This window comes from Canis lupus, chromosome 10, assembly GCF_003254725.2.
Source record: "Canis lupus dingo isolate Sandy chromosome 10, ASM325472v2, whole genome shotgun sequence".
NCBI lineage: Eukaryota > Metazoa > Chordata > Mammalia > Carnivora > Canidae > Canis > Canis lupus.
In genome coordinates this window covers 63,896,796-63,914,885 of record NC_064252.1, presented here as the reverse complement: position 1 = coordinate 63,914,885, position 18,090 = coordinate 63,896,796, and the positions used below count along the sequence as shown (strand labels likewise).

The 18,090-nt window shown below is 34.8% G+C and overlaps 1 protein-coding gene across 10 annotated transcripts in view; it reads left to right on the top strand.

Moving 5' to 3' along the window:
• The window catches only part of LOC112673404 (WD repeat containing planar cell polarity effector), a 424,409-nt gene that overhangs the window by 351,328 nt on the left and 54,991 nt on the right, over positions 1–18,090 (top strand). For 9 of the 10 annotated variants that reach the window (XM_035721693.2, XM_035721691.2, XM_035721688.2 and 6 more), the window contains one exon: positions 4,035–4,197. In XM_035721693.2, the coding sequence (XP_035577586.1) occupies positions 4,035–4,197 (163 nt within the window). Of the gene's footprint in view, positions 1–4,034; positions 4,198–5,642; positions 5,776–18,090 lie in introns of those variants that run through there. The other variant, XM_049115574.1, reaches the window with a different exon arrangement.

The following is an 18,090-nucleotide window of genomic DNA, read 5'->3' as shown; positions in this document are numbered from 1 at the left end:
TGACTCTATTAGCAATAACGTAGTCTTTCTCCTTCCTGACACACAGGTAGTGCCACAGGGTCTGCTTAAAGGTTAGCTATCAATTAGGTGCATGCGAACCCTTTGAGGTTCATGTGAACATTTTGATCTCACTATACTGTCCTTGTGTCCCCTCACTCTAATATCTATGGACTAAAGCCAAGATTTTGTAGAGAATAAGTGTATAGCTGCCATGGATCATCCTCCACCTGCTCTCCCCCCATCAATAAGTTACCCTTAATAAAATTCTGTGTAAACTGTATGGAGTCACCTCCTTCATTTTCCTGCCTCAAAATGCCTTTTCATCGGGGATACTTTGATGTCCCTGCCCCACTGCCTAGTACCCTAATACCAAAGCCAGGCAAAGACACTAAAGAATAGACCAGGGGATCCCTGGGTGGCTCAGCAGTTTAGTGCCTACCTTCAGCCCAGGGCATGATCCTGGGGTCCCGGGATCGAGTCCCACATCAGGCTTCCTGCATGGAGCATGCTTCTCCCTCTGCCTGTGTCTCTGCCTCTCTCTCTCTCTCTATGTCTCTAATGAATAATTAAATAAATAAAATCTTTAAAAGAAAAATGAATAGACCAGTATCTCTGATGAATATTGATACAAAATTCTTAACAAAATACTATTAAACCAAATACAGCAGCATATTAAAAAGATTATACTCCAAGTAATAATTTATTTCTAGAATGCAAGGACAGTTCAACCTACAAAAATAAATTGATGTAATATACCACATTAACAGAATAAAGAACAGAAACAATATATATTTCTCAATTGGTACAGAAAAAGCATTTCATGATAGAACTCAATAAACTAAATATAGAAGGAAACTACTTTGACCTAAAAAAACCCATATTAAAATTATTAAAAGCTCACAGCTAACATCATAGTCAATAGTGAAACTGAAAGCTTTTCCTCTATAATCATGAACATGACAAGGATGCCCTCTTTCTCTATTACTTTTTGACACAGCCACTGGAAATCCCAGCCAGAACAATTAAGAAATTAAATAAATAAACGGCATCCAAATCAGAAACAGACTCTTAACTATAGAGAAGAAACGGATGATTACCAGAGGGGAGGTGAGTGGGGAAATGGATAAAGGAGTGTGCTTGCTCTGATGAGCACAGGGTATTGCATGGAAGTGCTGAATCACTCTGTTCTACATTTAAAACTAATATTACACTGTATGTTAACTAACTGGAATTTTAAAACTTCTTTAAAAATTTTAATGAACAATTTGTAAAGAAAAATTTAAAAACAATTCCATTTACAAGAGCATCAAGAAAAATAAAATCCATAGGAATAAACCTAAAGAGGTGAAAGACTTGTACACTGCAAAGTAGAAAACACTGATGACAAAGACCGTAATAAGTAAAAAAAAAAAAAAAAAAAAAAAGCCTCCCTTTTGTTCGTGGGTTGTAAGATTTATTTTTAAAGTGTCCATACATACCAACAGAATCTAAAAATTTAATGTAATCTTTATCAAAATCCCTATGACATATTTTGCAAAAATAGAAAAACCGTCCTAAAATTCATATGGAATCTCAGAAATCCTGAAGAACCAAAATAATCTTGAGAAAGAATAAAGCTGAAGGACTCACACTTCCTCATTTCAAAACTTACTGTAAAACTACAGTAATCAAAACAATATTGTACTAGCATAAAAACAGACAGACTAATGGAATAAAATAGCCCAGAAATAAATCCTTACATACATGGTCAAATGATTTTCAACAAGGTACCCAGTCCATTTAATTCAGTGGGGGAAAGGACAGTCTTTTCAATAAATGGTGCTTGGAAAACTGGATATCAATATTTTTAAAAATATGAAGTTGACAGCTTAACTTGCACCATATATAACAATTAACTCAAAATGGATCCAAGACCTAAGCTACAAAACTTTCAGGGAAAAAACAGGGAGAAAACCTCATGACATTGGATTTGGCAATGGTTACTTGGAGAGAATACCAAAAGTATAGGCAACAAAAGTAAAAATAAATTGGACTGCATCAAAATTTAAAACTTTTACTCATCAAAGGATACTATCAACAGAATGCAAAGGCAACCCATGAAATGTGAGAAAATACTTGAAAATCATATGTCTGATAAGGGATTAATATCCAGAATATATAAAATACTCCCAAAACTCAACAGCAAAAATCAAACAACTTGATTCAAAAATGGGCAAAGGGATTTGAATAGATATTTCACCAATGAAGATAAGCAAATGGCCAATAAAGACATGAAAATATGTTCAACATCAATGATATTTATGGAAATGCAAAATCAAAACTACAATGAGATACCACCTCACACTCATTAGAGTGGCTATAATTTTAAAAAAAAAGAAAATGACAAATGTTGGCAAAGTTGTGGAAAAATTGGAGCACTGTTGGTGGGATTGTAAAATTGTGCAATGATAACAAAAACAACATGGTAGTTCATTAATTAAAAGCGGTTGGGGCACCTGGCTGGCTCAGTCAGGGGAGCATGTGACACTCAATCTGGGGATCATGAGTTTGAGCCCCAAATGGGATGCAGAGATTACTTAAATAAAACTTCTAATTAATTTTAAAAATTAAAAATAGAACTTACATATGATCCAGCAACCCCACCTATTGGTATATATCCAAAGGAATTATAATCAAGGTATCAAAAAGATACCTGCAGACTCATCTTCATAACAATTATTCACAGCAGCCAAAAGCTGGAAGCAATCCAAATCTCCACAGATGGACAAATAGATAAACAAAATGTAGTATATATATACATATATTACGTACATACATATCATTCAGCCTTAAAAAGGAAGGAAATCCTAAAACATGGATAAACCATGAGGACATTATGCAAAGGGAAATATGCCAACCACATAAATGCAAATATGACAGTCACAGAAATGCAAATACTATATGATACCACTTCAATGAAGTATCCAAAGTAGTCAGATTTATAGAAACAAAAAGCAAAATGGTGGTCACCAGGGCCTACAGGAAGGGACACAGGAATAAATAGGGAGTTAAGTGAGTGTATGGTGTCAATTTTACAAGCAGAAAAAAATTTGGAGATCTCTTGCACAGTAAGGTGAATATATTTAATACTACTGAACTGTATACTTTATTTTTTTAAGATTTTATTTATTTATTCATAGAGACACAGAGAGAGAGAGAGAGAGAGAGGCAGAGACACAGGCAGAGGGAGAAGCAGGCTCCAGGCAGAGAGCCTGACGGGGGACTTGATCCAGGGTCTCCAGGATCACGCCCTGGGCTGCAGGCGGCGCTAAACCGATGTGCCACTGGGGCTGCCCTGAACTGTATACTTTAAAAATGGTTTTAACATGGTTTAAAAAAAATACACAGAGTATGGTCCTAAGAGTTTTTGGCCTTTAATAAAGTTTGTTTTTTCAAATATATTTTCCACAACTTCAGGATGCTTTGCAATTTTTCTAAACAATGCCCTAAGTTGCCAATTTTAAAGTTTGCTCTGTACATCTGTATGAGTGGGAATAGCAAACTCTCTATACACTTTATTGGAAAATATACATTCTTGTAACAGATACTTTACTTTTTTGCTTTCAAATTGTGTTCTACAGGTGGAGTATAAAATAATTCACTTCTCACAATTTTCCAATATAATAAAGTATTCCAGTAGTTGGTTAACAACAACAACATTGTTTGATTAATAAAATGCTGGTTAAAAACACTATGGGGAAGTTGTAAATGAATTTTTAAAATGTGAACTTGAAAACATTATTCAATTATCAGATGTGAACTTGAAAACATTAATTATTCAGTTATCAAATTCCCCTGGTTGAGCTAAGTGCCAGAATGACAGAAGTCATATGGGGACTAGGACTACAAGTTTTCCATTGTGCACTATATAGTTAATTGACAAATTTTTTCAAAGTTTCATTGGGATATGCAAAAGTTTTCCTGTAATCATACTTAAAAGGAGTTAGCAGAAATTTTATCTGATTTTGACTCATATCTTGATCATTTTTTAACAGAACTCCTGGGGCCTTTGGACAGAGGAGATATGCTAAATGAAGCTTTTGTTGGTTTATCTTTAGCTCCTCAAGGAGAAGACAAATTTCCAGATAACCTCCCTCCCTCTTGTTCAGTCCATAAACATATTATTCAACAAAGAACACTGAATGACTCTTCTAATAGGTAAGATATGTTGAATCAAGAAAAGTGTTCCACAGAGTACTTAGTACTAAACAATTTAAATATTCCCTGTTTAAATGCAAATTAATAGTTAAGCAAGAATTTTTCAAAATGTCAAAGAAAAAAGTGTGCATTTTCTCATGGCAATGACTTTGCAGTAGTTTGGTCATGCGAAAGCAGGTACAATGGAAGAAGAATCGAATGTAAACAAATATTGTTAGAATGTTATTCCAGACCAACATGAACATGAAATTACTATAACAGATCAAATTCTAATTTTATTCTGTTGTTAAATTTCAGAATTGTTAGATTAGTAGATTAAGACATTAATTTTTGGTATATTTAGTTTGAATTGTAATTCATATGATCGTACTTATGAACTTTGCCATTAGTTTCTGAAATCTGATAAATGATAACTTCATACCTATCCAGCTGAGTAGATGGGTTATTGAGAAAATAAACAGAATAATTGTGAAATAAAAATACTGGTCAAAGTAATATCATTTATAATGGTAATTATGTTAGTTACCATTATAATTTGCTCTGAAGCAAAGGCCAGCAAACTTTGTGTAAAGCACCAGATATTAGGCTTTGTGGCTCCTACAGACTCTGGCAAAACACTCAACTCCACCACTGTAGTATGAAAGCAGCCATAGACAGTATATAAATAAGTTAGAGTGACCGTGTTACAATAAAACTTTATTTACAAAAACAGACGGTGGGCAGGATTTGGCCCCTATTCTGCATTTTACATACCTGCTCTTGAGGATCTCAACTATATGCAATAATTATGAAGAGGCCGTATTTTTTATATAATCATATGAAATATAGGTCATATATTTCTTATTAATTATACATATATGCTATTAAATATCCTTGAGGAAAATGCCTCAAACTACATAGTTTGATTAATAGTAAATAAAGGAGCAGAGTTTCCAGGTTTGGTGGAGTTCAGAGGTAAGTAAATCCTCTCCCCAAGAAACAGTTATAAAGCTGGACAAAAACTGCCATTTCCAGGCTCTGAAAATCAAATAGGGGCAAACAATTTGATAAGCATTAAACTTCTAGTAATAAAGGAGGAATCTGATATTCTGGGGCTGTTCGCATCCCCTCACGCCCCCAAGCTAGTTCAGCCTTGTAGTTCTACTAGGGTGGGACAGGCTGCGAAGAACAAACAGCAGCTAAGTTGATTTGCAGCTGAGAGTGGAAAAACCCTGCACAGCAAAAGAGCAAACTGTTGGTAAATATAACAACTTTGATAGAAAATGAACAGGGGAAGCCACGGTTCTACTAGCCAGCTTAGGTCAAGTGACAGGATGGTAGACTAGCCAAAAATTTAACAGGAAGATCCTGGAATAAGAGAGTGAAAGAAGGTCTAGTGAAGCTCTCTACACATTCCTGATGGAGCTGTATGACTTCTGATTTTTTGGCTCTCTTTTATTTTGCAGGACCCTAAATTTTCCCCTTTTGCTTCTGTCTTCCTTCACACCCAACTGCCAGAAGGTGTCTCTCCCTTTTTGCCCTTTATCACTCACCCAACTCCCCACCACAGAAGATGTACATTAAAAAAAAATATCCCTTCAAACTGCATGGTATAGTTCATGTTCTAATCTACAAGAATACCAGGAATTTAGAGATCATGCACTGGGATCTGGCATTTTTTCCATTTGATTTACAATTGTTTGCAAGTTCTCTGTCAAGTCATACTGAAGGTGGGGCTTTCAATAGTTTCTTTTCTTCTCTTATTATGTTCTGTATCATTATAGAGGAAGTACTAAGAAACAGAAAGGAAAGCAGCCACTATTATCTTCAACTACCTGGAAGTCCTACTTCTTTATTTACTTTTTTAAAAACAGTTTTACTGGGGTATAATTTACATGCACCATAAAATTTTCCCCTTGTAAGTATAGAGTTCAATGATGTTTGCTAAATTTATAAAGTTTTCAACTACCACCACAGAGTGGTTTTAGAACATTTCCATTGCCACAGAGTTCCCTTGTGCCAATTTACAGTCCATTTCTACTCCTACCTCCAGTGTGAGCCACTAACTGGTCTGCTTTCTGCCTCTAGAGGAATTTCATATAAATGAAATCATACAGTCTGGAAAGTTCATAGAAATGAATTCATACAATACGTTGTCTCTTGTGTCAGGCTTCTTGCACTTAGCATTATGGTTTCTGAGGTTCATACATGTCATAGCATGTTATTTATTCCTTTTTCATTTCTGAATAGTGTTCCATTGTATGGATATTATCAAATTTTGTTTAACTCCTCACCAGTTGCTCAACATTTTTAATTACTTCCAGATTTGGGCTATTAGGAATAATGGTGCTATAAATATTCACATATAGATCTTCAAGGGGACATACGTTTTCATTTCTTGGGTAGGTATCTAGGAGTAAAATTGCCAGATCATATTGCAAGTTTATCTTTATCTTCTTAGTTTTTAGAAACTTCCAAATTGTTTTTCCAAAGTGACTATAACATTTTACATACCCATCAGCAATGTACAGAGCTCCAGTTTCTCCAGATCTTCACCTGTGGTTGGTATTGTCAGTGTTTTTTATTTTAGTCATCCTATTGGGTATAGACTAGTATCTCATGATTTTAATTTGCATCTCCCTAGTGACTAATGATGTTGAGCATTTTTATATGATTATTAGCCATTAGTGTATCTTCTTCGGTGAAATATCTATTAAAAACTTTGTCCATTTTTAAAATAAGTTCTCTTATTATTGAATTATAAAACCTCTCTTAATTGTAAGTCCTTAATCAGATATATGATTGCAAATATTTTCTCTCAGTCTGTGACTTGCCCTTTCATTTTCCTAACAGTGTCTTTTGAAGTGCAAAAGTTTCAAATGCTGGTAAAACAGTTTAGTTATGGTTTCTTTTATTGATTATGCTTTTGTTTTGTATGTAAGAAATTTTTTTCTAACTTAAAAATCACAAAAATTTTCTCCTTTGTTTTCTTCTGGAAGTTTTATAACTTTGGCTCTTACACTCAAGTCCATTTTAAGTTGATTTTTATGTATGATGTGATATAAGGGTCTAAGTTCATTATTTTGTACCTGAAAATCCAATTGCCTTTATACCTTTGTCAAAAATCAATTGACCATAGGTGCAAAGATTTATTTCTGGATTTGCCATTCTGTTCCTTTAGTCTGTATATCTATCCTTACACAAACAAGTGCCAGACTTAACCATACTGAGGGCTCCACTGAACCAGAATCTCCCAAAATATATTCCAATACCAAAACAATAAACAGTAAAATGATTAATAGTTTTATATAGTTACTTCAAAGAAAAATAAAATGAAACCAAGACATATCAATTGAGAAAAATTCTTCTCCCTCAAAACAACCATGAAGTAGAAGAAAACTGTACAACACTCCATGCAAAATTAAATATATTCAAATAAACATCTGGGTACATGGAAACCCACTCTGAATTAGAAGGACAAAAACTAAGAGGAAGAGGAGTGGGGAGAAAGTTCACTGCATTCAAGAAAGAAAAGTAAGAGAAATATCTTAGAAATGAAAAATTTAAAAATAAATAAATAAATAAATAATTACAAGGCACCCAAATGGAAATAATCTAAAATTAAGATTTAATAAAAGGCACTGAAAATGGCAGAAAACAAGACAATGAAAATGAGATAAAGGTAAAAAAAGAAAAAAAGACAAGGGAGAAAAGTAATGGAATGAGAGATAAGGCAAAGGAGAAACAGTATTTGTATGATTTGACTCATTGGAAACAATATTTAAAATTATAATCCAGGGAAAATGCTTTAGAAATAAATGTTAAAAAAAAAAACTTGGATTTACATATCAGAGGATTATACCAAGGGGCACCTGGGTGGTGGCTTAGTTGGTTAAGCATCTACCTTGGGCTCAGGTCATGCTCCCAGTGTCCTGGGATCAAGTCTTGCATCAGACTCCCTGCTCAGCAGAGAGTTGGCTTCTCCCTCTCCCTGCCCTCCCACTCATGCTGTCTCTCAAATAAATAAAATCTCAACAACAAAAAAATCATACCGAGTGCCTGAGAAAAATTATTATAAAAATCAGTTCTAAAACATATCTTAAAATTCTTAGATATCAATGATTAGTTTTTAAAAATCTGCAAGGCCTCCTGGTAGAAAGATCAAATAACTAACAAATGCAGAAGAATTAAACAAGCATCAGTCTTTTCAATGTATACAAGGTAAGGCAAATACAAGGTAAGGCAAAAGTAGATCTGTAATTTTTAAAAACTCAATGGAAAGAAGTATAAACTAGTGATTTATAGCTATCCACGCTCTCCTTCAAGTATCAAGGGTAAAGAAAAACCGTTTTCATGAACCCTTCTGGAGGAAGATTACAGAGGAAGAGCCTCATCCAATTATGAGATAACTGGGAAAACTTCTGCAAAATAACTAATTCTGAACATTTTAATACATATAAATGTAGATAGAAGATCAAAACTAGGAGTATCTGACTCAGTCAGTTGAGTGTCTGACTCTTGGCTTTTGGCTCAGGTTATAATCTCAGGATCCTGGGATCAAGCCTCATGATGGGCTCAACAGTGGGTATGGAGTCTACTTGAGGATTTTCTCTCTGCCTCTCCCTCTGCTCCTCCCCACACTCATGTGTGTGCACATGCTCTAACAAATGAATTTAAAAAAAAAAAAGACCAAAAACAGGGAGTGGAGAGATACTGTGTGTTGTAATTAAATAGAAATGATACAACTAAAACAATGAGAGGGGAACAAAGAGTGAAAGAAAAGTAGAATAAGGTCACTGATTGCTGTACAGACATAGGTGGGAGCTAAAAGATAACAGTAAACACTGATACATGAGATAATGAAAAGTTAACTAAGAAAAGAAGAGACTAGGGGCATTAGAAAAGATACCTGTACAAAGATAACCACCAAAACTAAACTATATATCTTCCAAAAAATAGAGTAAAAGAATCACACCCACTTAAGAAATATAAGCAAATATTACAAAATTCACAGAACTATAAAATATTCATAGGGACCAAGAATATCAGTCATATCAATTAATATAAAAAGACTTACCTCATCTATTAATAGAAAAAGATTTTCAGGGGTGATGGGATGGGTCAGTCATTTGAGCGTCTGCCTTCAGCTCAGGTTATGATACCAGGGTCCTGGAATGGAGTCCAACATCAGGCTCCATGCTCAGTGGAGAGACTGCTACTCCCTCTTCCTTGGCCCCTCTTTCCCTTGATGCTCTCTATCTCACTCGCTCTCTCAAATAAAATCTTAATAAAAAAAAAATATTTTCAGTATGCCCACAAGCCAAGATCCAGCTATACTCTGTATATGAGAGAGACATCTAGGGGCACTTGGGTGGCCCAGTTGGTTGAGCAACCAACTCTTGGTTTCGGCTCAGATCATGATCTCATGGATTGTAGGACTGAGTCCCACTTCAGGTTATGTGCTCAGTGGAGAATCTGCTTGAAGATTTTCTCCCTCTGCCCATCCCCTGACTTGTGCTAAAATAAATAAATAAATCTTTAAAGAGATATATCTAAAATAAATTGATCTAGAAAAGCTAAAAATAAAGATATGGGAAAAGATACCTTAAGCAAATGAAAATAAGAAACCAACAGAAATCCTGGTTACAGAGAGAATTCAAGCCCCCAAGTATATATTGACAAAGAAATACTAACATCCGAATTTCACAACAAAGATATAACCAACATGCAAGTACCAATTAACACAGAAACCACCTCTATGAAGTTAAATCTGTAAGAGATGCAAGGTCTGAGACACAGACACCAAGGAGACTTTAACTCATTATTCTTATTACAAAATAGATTAAGTAGGCAAAAAATAAGGAGAAAGAACACCTAAACACCATAATCAGTAATGTAGATATTGTAGATATTTATTAAATTCTACACTCTGATAATGGAAAAATAGAATTTTCCCCCAGAACCCTCTTGCACTGTTGGTGGGAACACAAACTCGTACAGCCACTCCGGAAAACACCCAGCCACCCCATCCCCCCCCACACACACACACCTCCCCTTCCACTATCCCTTGTTCGTTTCCCAGAGTTAGGAGTCTCTCATGTTTTTACACTTCACCATCTGAACACTAGGGCTCAGGGCTACATCTGAATATCAGAACTGCATTAGGGAAGTTTAGCTACCCAAAGATACTTAAAGTTTTTGTCTAAAGGAGTTCAGTAATATCTTAGGCTCTAAAAGAGAGAGAAGCAGAGAGAATAGAATGGCAGCGCAGCCAACAGACTTACAGCATGGGCCCACTCACCAGGGGTTAAGGATGTATCTACTTTTGCTCACTGTTGTATCCACAGCATTCAACTCAGTACCAGCCACAGAGTGAGCATTCAACAAATATTCCATCCATGACTGAATGAACAGTAAAATATCAGCCTACTTTATAAAATGTCCTCTTAATTTTAAATCTTTCCCATTCGTTATTTACATTCTTCATATGGTTATATGACTGAATAAAATGTTAATTTCTGGGTAGCCTATGGCAAAATAAGCAATGTGAACTAAACATACAACTGGTTTTGAATAGACTGCACTGTGCTCAAGTTTATAAACAAAGTTACTTAAGTGTAAACTATATGAGGGTAGATGTTTGTCCTTTTTTTTTTTTAATTCACTGCTGGATCCTCCAGGACATAGAAAAGTACCTGGCACATAATAAATGCTTAATATCTATTGAATAAATACAAGAATTATTTTTATAATATGAGAATACATAAGATGTAAGAATATTAGCTGGTAGTAAGTGTGGTAAGTAGACACTTTAGATACCCCCAAATAATCAGGCACTTGCATATTAACAGCAATTACAACATCTTGGGTATAAATGAGTGTTTTTAAAAATCACCATTATGTGAATTGACTGAGATTTTATATTTTATAAGACACTACCACTATTATTCAAATAGTTGGTTTTCATATTTTTGATGTGGCTAAGATAAAAATCATTCAAATGGTTAGCTTTTCATATTTTTGACATGGCATCTAAAAAAAGTCAAACAATTCAAAGAAAAAAAGTTTAGAAAGAAAAAGGGCAGAGTGAGAGGGCTATGATAAATAAATTAAATGATCCTAGAACTAAATATTTAACTTTAGATTTGGCACTGCCTTAAACTAGTTATCATATTTCAAATAATTCCATTTCTCTGGTTGCTTCAATATTCCCATTTGTATTAGATTATCCCCTTTAAGGTCTAAGATTCTTTACTGTAGAGCAATCAAACCTTATATTTGTAACAAATGTATCTACTTTTATATTTACTGTCATAAATTAACCATAAAATTGATTTCCTGCTCTTTATTATATCTGAATTCATGCCTAAGAAACTCCAAATGAAATACTCTCTTGTTAAAAAGTTACTACATTTTGGCTTGGTTTTATTTGATTTGTATCTAAGCAAATTTCCTTTAAGTTAAAACAAACAAACAAACCCCCGCCCCTCATCTATCCATAATCCTTATGTGTGCCTATAAACAATATAATTGATGAAAATTTTCAGTGTTTACAAAACAAAGAAAATTGTCAACAGAATGCCTGGCGGTAGACTTACCAGAAAAAAAATTTACAGCCTATAATTCATGAAGATTGGCTCAAAACAAACTGTCCCTGCCAACAGAAAATCTGACAATTATTCTGTTGTCTAATTTGGCTCAGCTTAAGTTGACCTTGTTTATTCATCTCAGTCTTTTAATTCTTGTTAACTTGGCATAAGAAGAGAACATATGGCATATGTCTAGGAAGTCCATTTCTGCATCTTAAACTGAAATAAATGTAGAATATACTGAGCATTTCCAGTGTGCAGCTATTAAGGTAACTAAATATATATTACACAGGATTGATTAGGTTCAAATTATCCCCACTAGATAGTTTTTGGTTTTATAGGCAGCAAACATAAAACAAGTACAGACATCTTTTTCTGAGCCCCAGTATAGGACTAAAACTGGCCAACTTTAATCATTTCCAAAGAAGACCGTCAGTCTTAAGCTCTTTTAAAACATAAAAATTAAAGGATATCAGCAGTTTGACAACTTAGAGATGTTTACAGGTTTTTGCTGAATCCCCAGCTATGTTTAAGAAAGGTCATCAAGATAATGTGAGGAATATCCATAACGAGAGCTGGAGAACAAAAAAGAATTTCCATTTTCTCTGTAGCCTAATCTGGTCTCCAATGAATTTTCTTATTTTCATTATCTGACCCACTAAAGTGTACTGTGAAGGAGAAGTTTTATTTGTTGTAGCTTTAATGTGTCTCAGGAAAAGCTATGAGGAAAGAGGTGCTTTACAGATTCCTGGCTCTATTATAGAACCATAGTTCTCCAGTACTGGAACTAGAAAGGCAAATGCCTTGAAAATCCAAAGCTCCAAAATTTATGGGTTAGCGTTTTCATTTGGAATGTATTCTTTTTATTAACAAAGCGAAATGAAAAACATAAAAGTATAATTTCATGTACAAAGTCCTATTAGTATTACACATTTTGAAACCCTTAACCTTTATTATTAGACTTCCCCATCCTTCTTAGATAGTATTTTTTTTCCACAAAGCTCAGAGCATTCAAAATATCCTAACATTTCACCTATGCGAGGGGATCCTTATTACCTAGGTATTCATTATCTGAAATCCTACAGTTACAGGAGTTTACATAGGGCAACAGTCTTCATAATGCGAAATATTTATGAATGAGCTAACTACTTATATAACCTTAGTCCCCACTCAAATATCCCTCCACAGTGAATACAAGCATCTAAGTCCACCTGTTATTAAGTGCTAGATCATCAGTGCCTTCACAGATTGTCAGCTATGCAAACGCCTAACATGGCAATACAGAGACATTTCTAAACAACTAAAAATCTTGCATAAAGAATATTTCATGAGCTCCATGAAAGAGACAGAGAAATATTAGATCTTGTGCAAAAACCATTGATAAATTAGGAAATGGCACTGAGACCAACTATATGAAAAAGAAATTCCATAAGGATAATGAAATTTTAAAAACTGCAAAAGAAAATGAGTTTACTATCAAAGTATTAATAGAAGCCACAAAAAATGAAGTCCTTAAATATTTCTTGAAAAAGTGGCTTTCTTTATGATGATGTGTGTTGTGAAAGTCAAAAGTGAAGTTAAAGATGCCATACAACGCTCCTATAGAATCTAATCCAAGAATTTATGCAGAGTTGAAATTATAACCTACCTTTTAAGCTTATCCATATGACTTTTCCTTTTATTTTTTAGTTTGTTGTTTTTATTAATTGTATTTTTACTATTTAAGGTGATTTTCCTTTTTAAAAATTTTTTATTTAAAGATTTGCTTATTTACTTGAGATACAGCATGACAAGGAGGGGCAGAGGGAGAGGGAGAAGGGAAGGAGACTCCCCACTGAGCAGAGTCACACAGGGCTTGATCTCACAACCCTGAGATCAGGACTTGAGCCAAAACCAAGAGTCCCACACTCAACCCACTGTGCCACCCAGCTGCCCCTATGGTGATTTTCAATCCCAGTTTAAAGGGACTCACTTTGGAGCACTTCAGTGGCTCAGTTAAGCGTCTGTTTCTTGGTCTTGGCTCAGGTTATTGTCTTGGGATCCTGGGATGGAGCTCCTGTTGAGCTCCCTGCTCAGGGGGGAGTCTGCTGGTCTCCCTCTCCCTCTGCCCCTCCCCTAACTTGCTCTTTTGCTCACTCTCTAATATAAAATAAATCTTTAAAAATAAAGGGACTCACTTTAAGGAGCCTTTATTTATACATTTATTTTTACCTGAAAGCAGTTATCCTCAGATGTGGACCTCATGCAGCCATGTTAAAATATTTAAATGTATGGTTTCAAAAAAATGAAATGGATGCCACTGAGGACAAAGCAGGAATATCTCTGTGCCTTTACTGTTCTTCACTATTTCTTTGGGTCTATTTTTTTTAATCTCTCTGCCATATTTTTTGAATCTAGGATCACATATCTTCCTCTATCAACAAAGAGAAATCAAAAGTTAGGAAACTGAAACTTTCAAGGAGAGAATTAAAAAAAGAAAGAAAGAAAAGAAAATAACCTAAAAAAATAAATAATGTCATATACACAGAAAATAATTGTAAAATATGCTGGTTTTGCTATTTCATGTACAACTGAAAACAGGTGGACAGAGGTCCTGAATTACATTCTGATCTGACAGGTGTCCAGGAAAAATCCTCTAAATGGGGCCTGAAACACCCTGATGCCGCCATGTAATACCTTTTCCTTATAGACCAAGCTATTGGTCTGTTACCTATGGTTTGAGACACGCCAAGCTTTGCATCTCCCTTCTCAGAGAGAAACTGCATGTCTGGAATAAGGGAGAGGAACATGTATCATCTATAAATCCCCTAAACTTAGAAATTATAGTTATTTTGCTTTTCTTATATATGTTTCAGTAAACCAATTTTGGAAAATTGTTGCTTTGTGTCCCAAAGCACGAAAAATAACAAAGCATACTGTGTGCTCTTTATTACATCACAAAATGATGTATAAAATGTCTTTTAGTGATGTTAAGATTACTTACTGGAATTCTCCATTACAGGTGGTACCTAACTTAACGATGGTTCAACTTGGGATTTTTTTACTTTGTGATGGTGCAAAAATGATACACATTCAGTAGAAACCATAGTTCAAATTTTGAATTTTGATCTTTTCCTGGTCTAACAATATGTGGTACAATACTCTCTTGTGATGCTGGGCAGTGGGAGCCAACCGCAGCACCCAATCTGCCACATGATTAGGAGGGGGATAATCAACCGACACACTTAACCACCAGTCTGTACCCATACAAACCTTCTATTTTTCACTCTCAGTACAGTATTCAGTAAATTACATGAGATATTCAACACTTTATTACAAAATAGGTTTTGTGTTAGAGCATTTTGCCCAACTATCAGCTAATATAAGTGTTCTGAGCATATTTAAAGTTGGTTAGGCCAAGCTGTGATGTTTGGTAGGTTAGGTGTATTAAACGCATCATCAACTTTGGGTATTTGCAACTTACAATGAGTTTATTATAGGGTGTAACCCCACCAAAACAGAAGATCTGTGTGAAGTTCCCCATCAACATTTTGTCTAATGTTTTGGAATTTACCGATGAAAGCTGCTTAGATTATCATTTAATAAGGGGTAGTGAATTGGTGATTTTCTAATTCATTCATTCCTCCTGCATTTATAAGCCAGAATTCTTCTATATAGGAAAAAAAAGTTTCCTTACCAACCAGTTATTTACCCTGAAAGGCAAAGTAAAGCATGATTAGTTCCCTAAATTTACCTATCATAAATTAAGCTATCAACCTGCAGTGGTCACCACAATTTTGAGGGGGAGGAAGAGGGAAGAGTCAAATACATTATTAAAATGGTGCTTAATGCGTTTCAGTGCATTGTGGTTGTCAAAAGTTCAGAAATCACAGAGTAAAACTAGTGAATTGCCAAAGTAGTAATTAGTAAAAGTTTATTGTGCGCACACCAAAAAGGGTGTTTCAAACCAGAGGCCCCAAGCCAAAACATGGAATGAGGCTCAGGGGTATATTTTTATAGAACAGCTTATATAGTGAGAGAGCAATGACTGTTTATTCTTCAGAGTGATTGGGTTATATAAAATTTTTCTTAAATGATAGGCAACTGGCGAGTGGTTACCTTATATCAACTCTAGAAAATAATTGAAGTTTTACTTATAATTTCCACAAGCATAAGCAAGAAATGACCCAGATTAAATTAGTCTTGCCAAATGAGCCAAATTAACCTTGGTTTGTAGAATGAGACTGGCTTTGTCTGTTGAGGGAATTTTCAAGGCTGGTTGCCATTTTTCTTTTTAAGATTGATTTATTTATTTTTGAGAGAGAGAGAGCAAGAATGCAATCATGAGTATGAGAGATGGGCCAAGAGAGAGGGAGAGAAAAAGGCTCCCTCCTAAGTACAGAGCCCAATGCAGCGCTCTATTTCATGATCTTAAATCAAGACCTGAGCCAAAATCGAGTCGGACGGTTAACCAAACAAGCCACCCAGGCACCCCCCATTTGTTTTTAACATGACCAGTATTCTTTTTGAAGGTCTTATAAATCTTATAAGGTTTTTCAGTTTTTCAGTAATTTTGGCAACTATATCAACTATATCAAAAAGATTTAAGTATCATGACTTACAATTTCACTTCTGTAATATCTACATACAAATGTCCATCACATTGTTATCATAAAAGTAAATACCCTTAAATGTCTATCTGGGGATTACTGAGTAAATTACAGTATATCCAAATATTAGAATAGTATGTAAGCCTTAAAGAATCATGATTATCACATTCTGGTTCCAGATGGAATGAGCACACTATTTATTCCTTTCTCTCCTATTGAATGCAGCTAAAATCCAACAAAGAATGTACAGAGTAGCTATTTGAAGACTCTGGAAAGTAAATAGTGGCAGATAGATTGAGAAAGAAGACCAAAATCTGAAGCACCTCACTTTATGGTGAAATTACCAATATTTTTTCCTTCATTTTGCCACCACTTGGGCCTGGAGCCAGTATACAGCCAAGGAAGGAGGTGTGTGGCAGCATGGAGTAACTGAAGTACAAGGTACCAAAGGAGAATACAGATAGGAAGGACATCAAGAAAGTGACCCCATTAAATTATTTATAAACTCCAACTTTATACCCCAAGCCTTTGCATGTGTAGATCTAATCTTAACCAGCATATAAAAGACTTTGAAGTCTAAGCTAACAGATAAAGTATCATCCAAGTTCCAGGTTGACAAGTGACATATGGGCAGATCTAAATATTATTGCAAAGACTTTAAAAACTAAATTGACATTGGAACCACAGCTCTCAGAGATATATTGGAACTTGAAACCTAAACAACAAGATCAGTTAGTTTCTTGCTAGAACAAAAACATCAACATTTATCATGGGGGCAGCCCGGGTGGCTCAGTGGTTTAGTGCCACCTTCGGCCCAGGGCATGATCCTGGAGACCCGGGATCGAGTCCCATGTCAGGCTCCCTGCATGGAGCCTGCTTCTCTCTCTCTCTCAATCTCTCTGTCTCTAATAAATAAATAAATAATCTTAAAAAAAAAAACATTTATCATGGGATTTCACCAAAGAAGTCATACAATATTCAAAATGTCCAGGACCCAAAATTACTTGGCATATAAAGAACCAGAAAAACTCCACTCACATGAAAAAAAAAGCAGTCAATAGACAACAACACTGAAATGACATATGTGGGAATTATCTGGCAAAACTTTAAGCAGCTTTACAAAAATTCTTCAACAATCATAAAAACTGTTGGAACAAATAAAAAATAGAAAGTCTCAAAAAAGAAATAGAAAACAGAAAAAAAAACAAATGAACTCAAAAATAAAAACCAAATTTTTTAAAGCACACTGATGGCTTCAATAATAGCAGATCTGAGATGAAAAAAGGAAAGAGCCAGTGAACTGGAAGACAAGTCAACAGAAAATATCCAATGAACAACAAAGAAAAAAATTTTGAAAAAAATTAAGAGAGCCTCAGGGACCTATGAGACAATGCCAAAGTCTAACATTCATAACATCAGAGTCCTAGAAAGAAAAGAAAAAGAGTGTCACACTGAAAAAAACAGACAAGGAAATAATGGCTGAAAACTTCTCAAATATAGTGGAGAAAAACTGAAAGAATTTGTTTCCAAGAGACCTGCTCTAAAAGAATTACTAAAGGAAGTTCTCAAGACAGAGGGAAATTATACCAGAGAAAAAAACAGAACTTCAGGAATGAAGAAAAAAGAAACAGAAATAGTAAATATAATAGACTGTTCTCCTCTTGAGTTCTTTAAAGTGTTTGAAGATTGAATGCAAAGATGTCTAACATTGGTGAGATACTTAAATAATAGAGTGT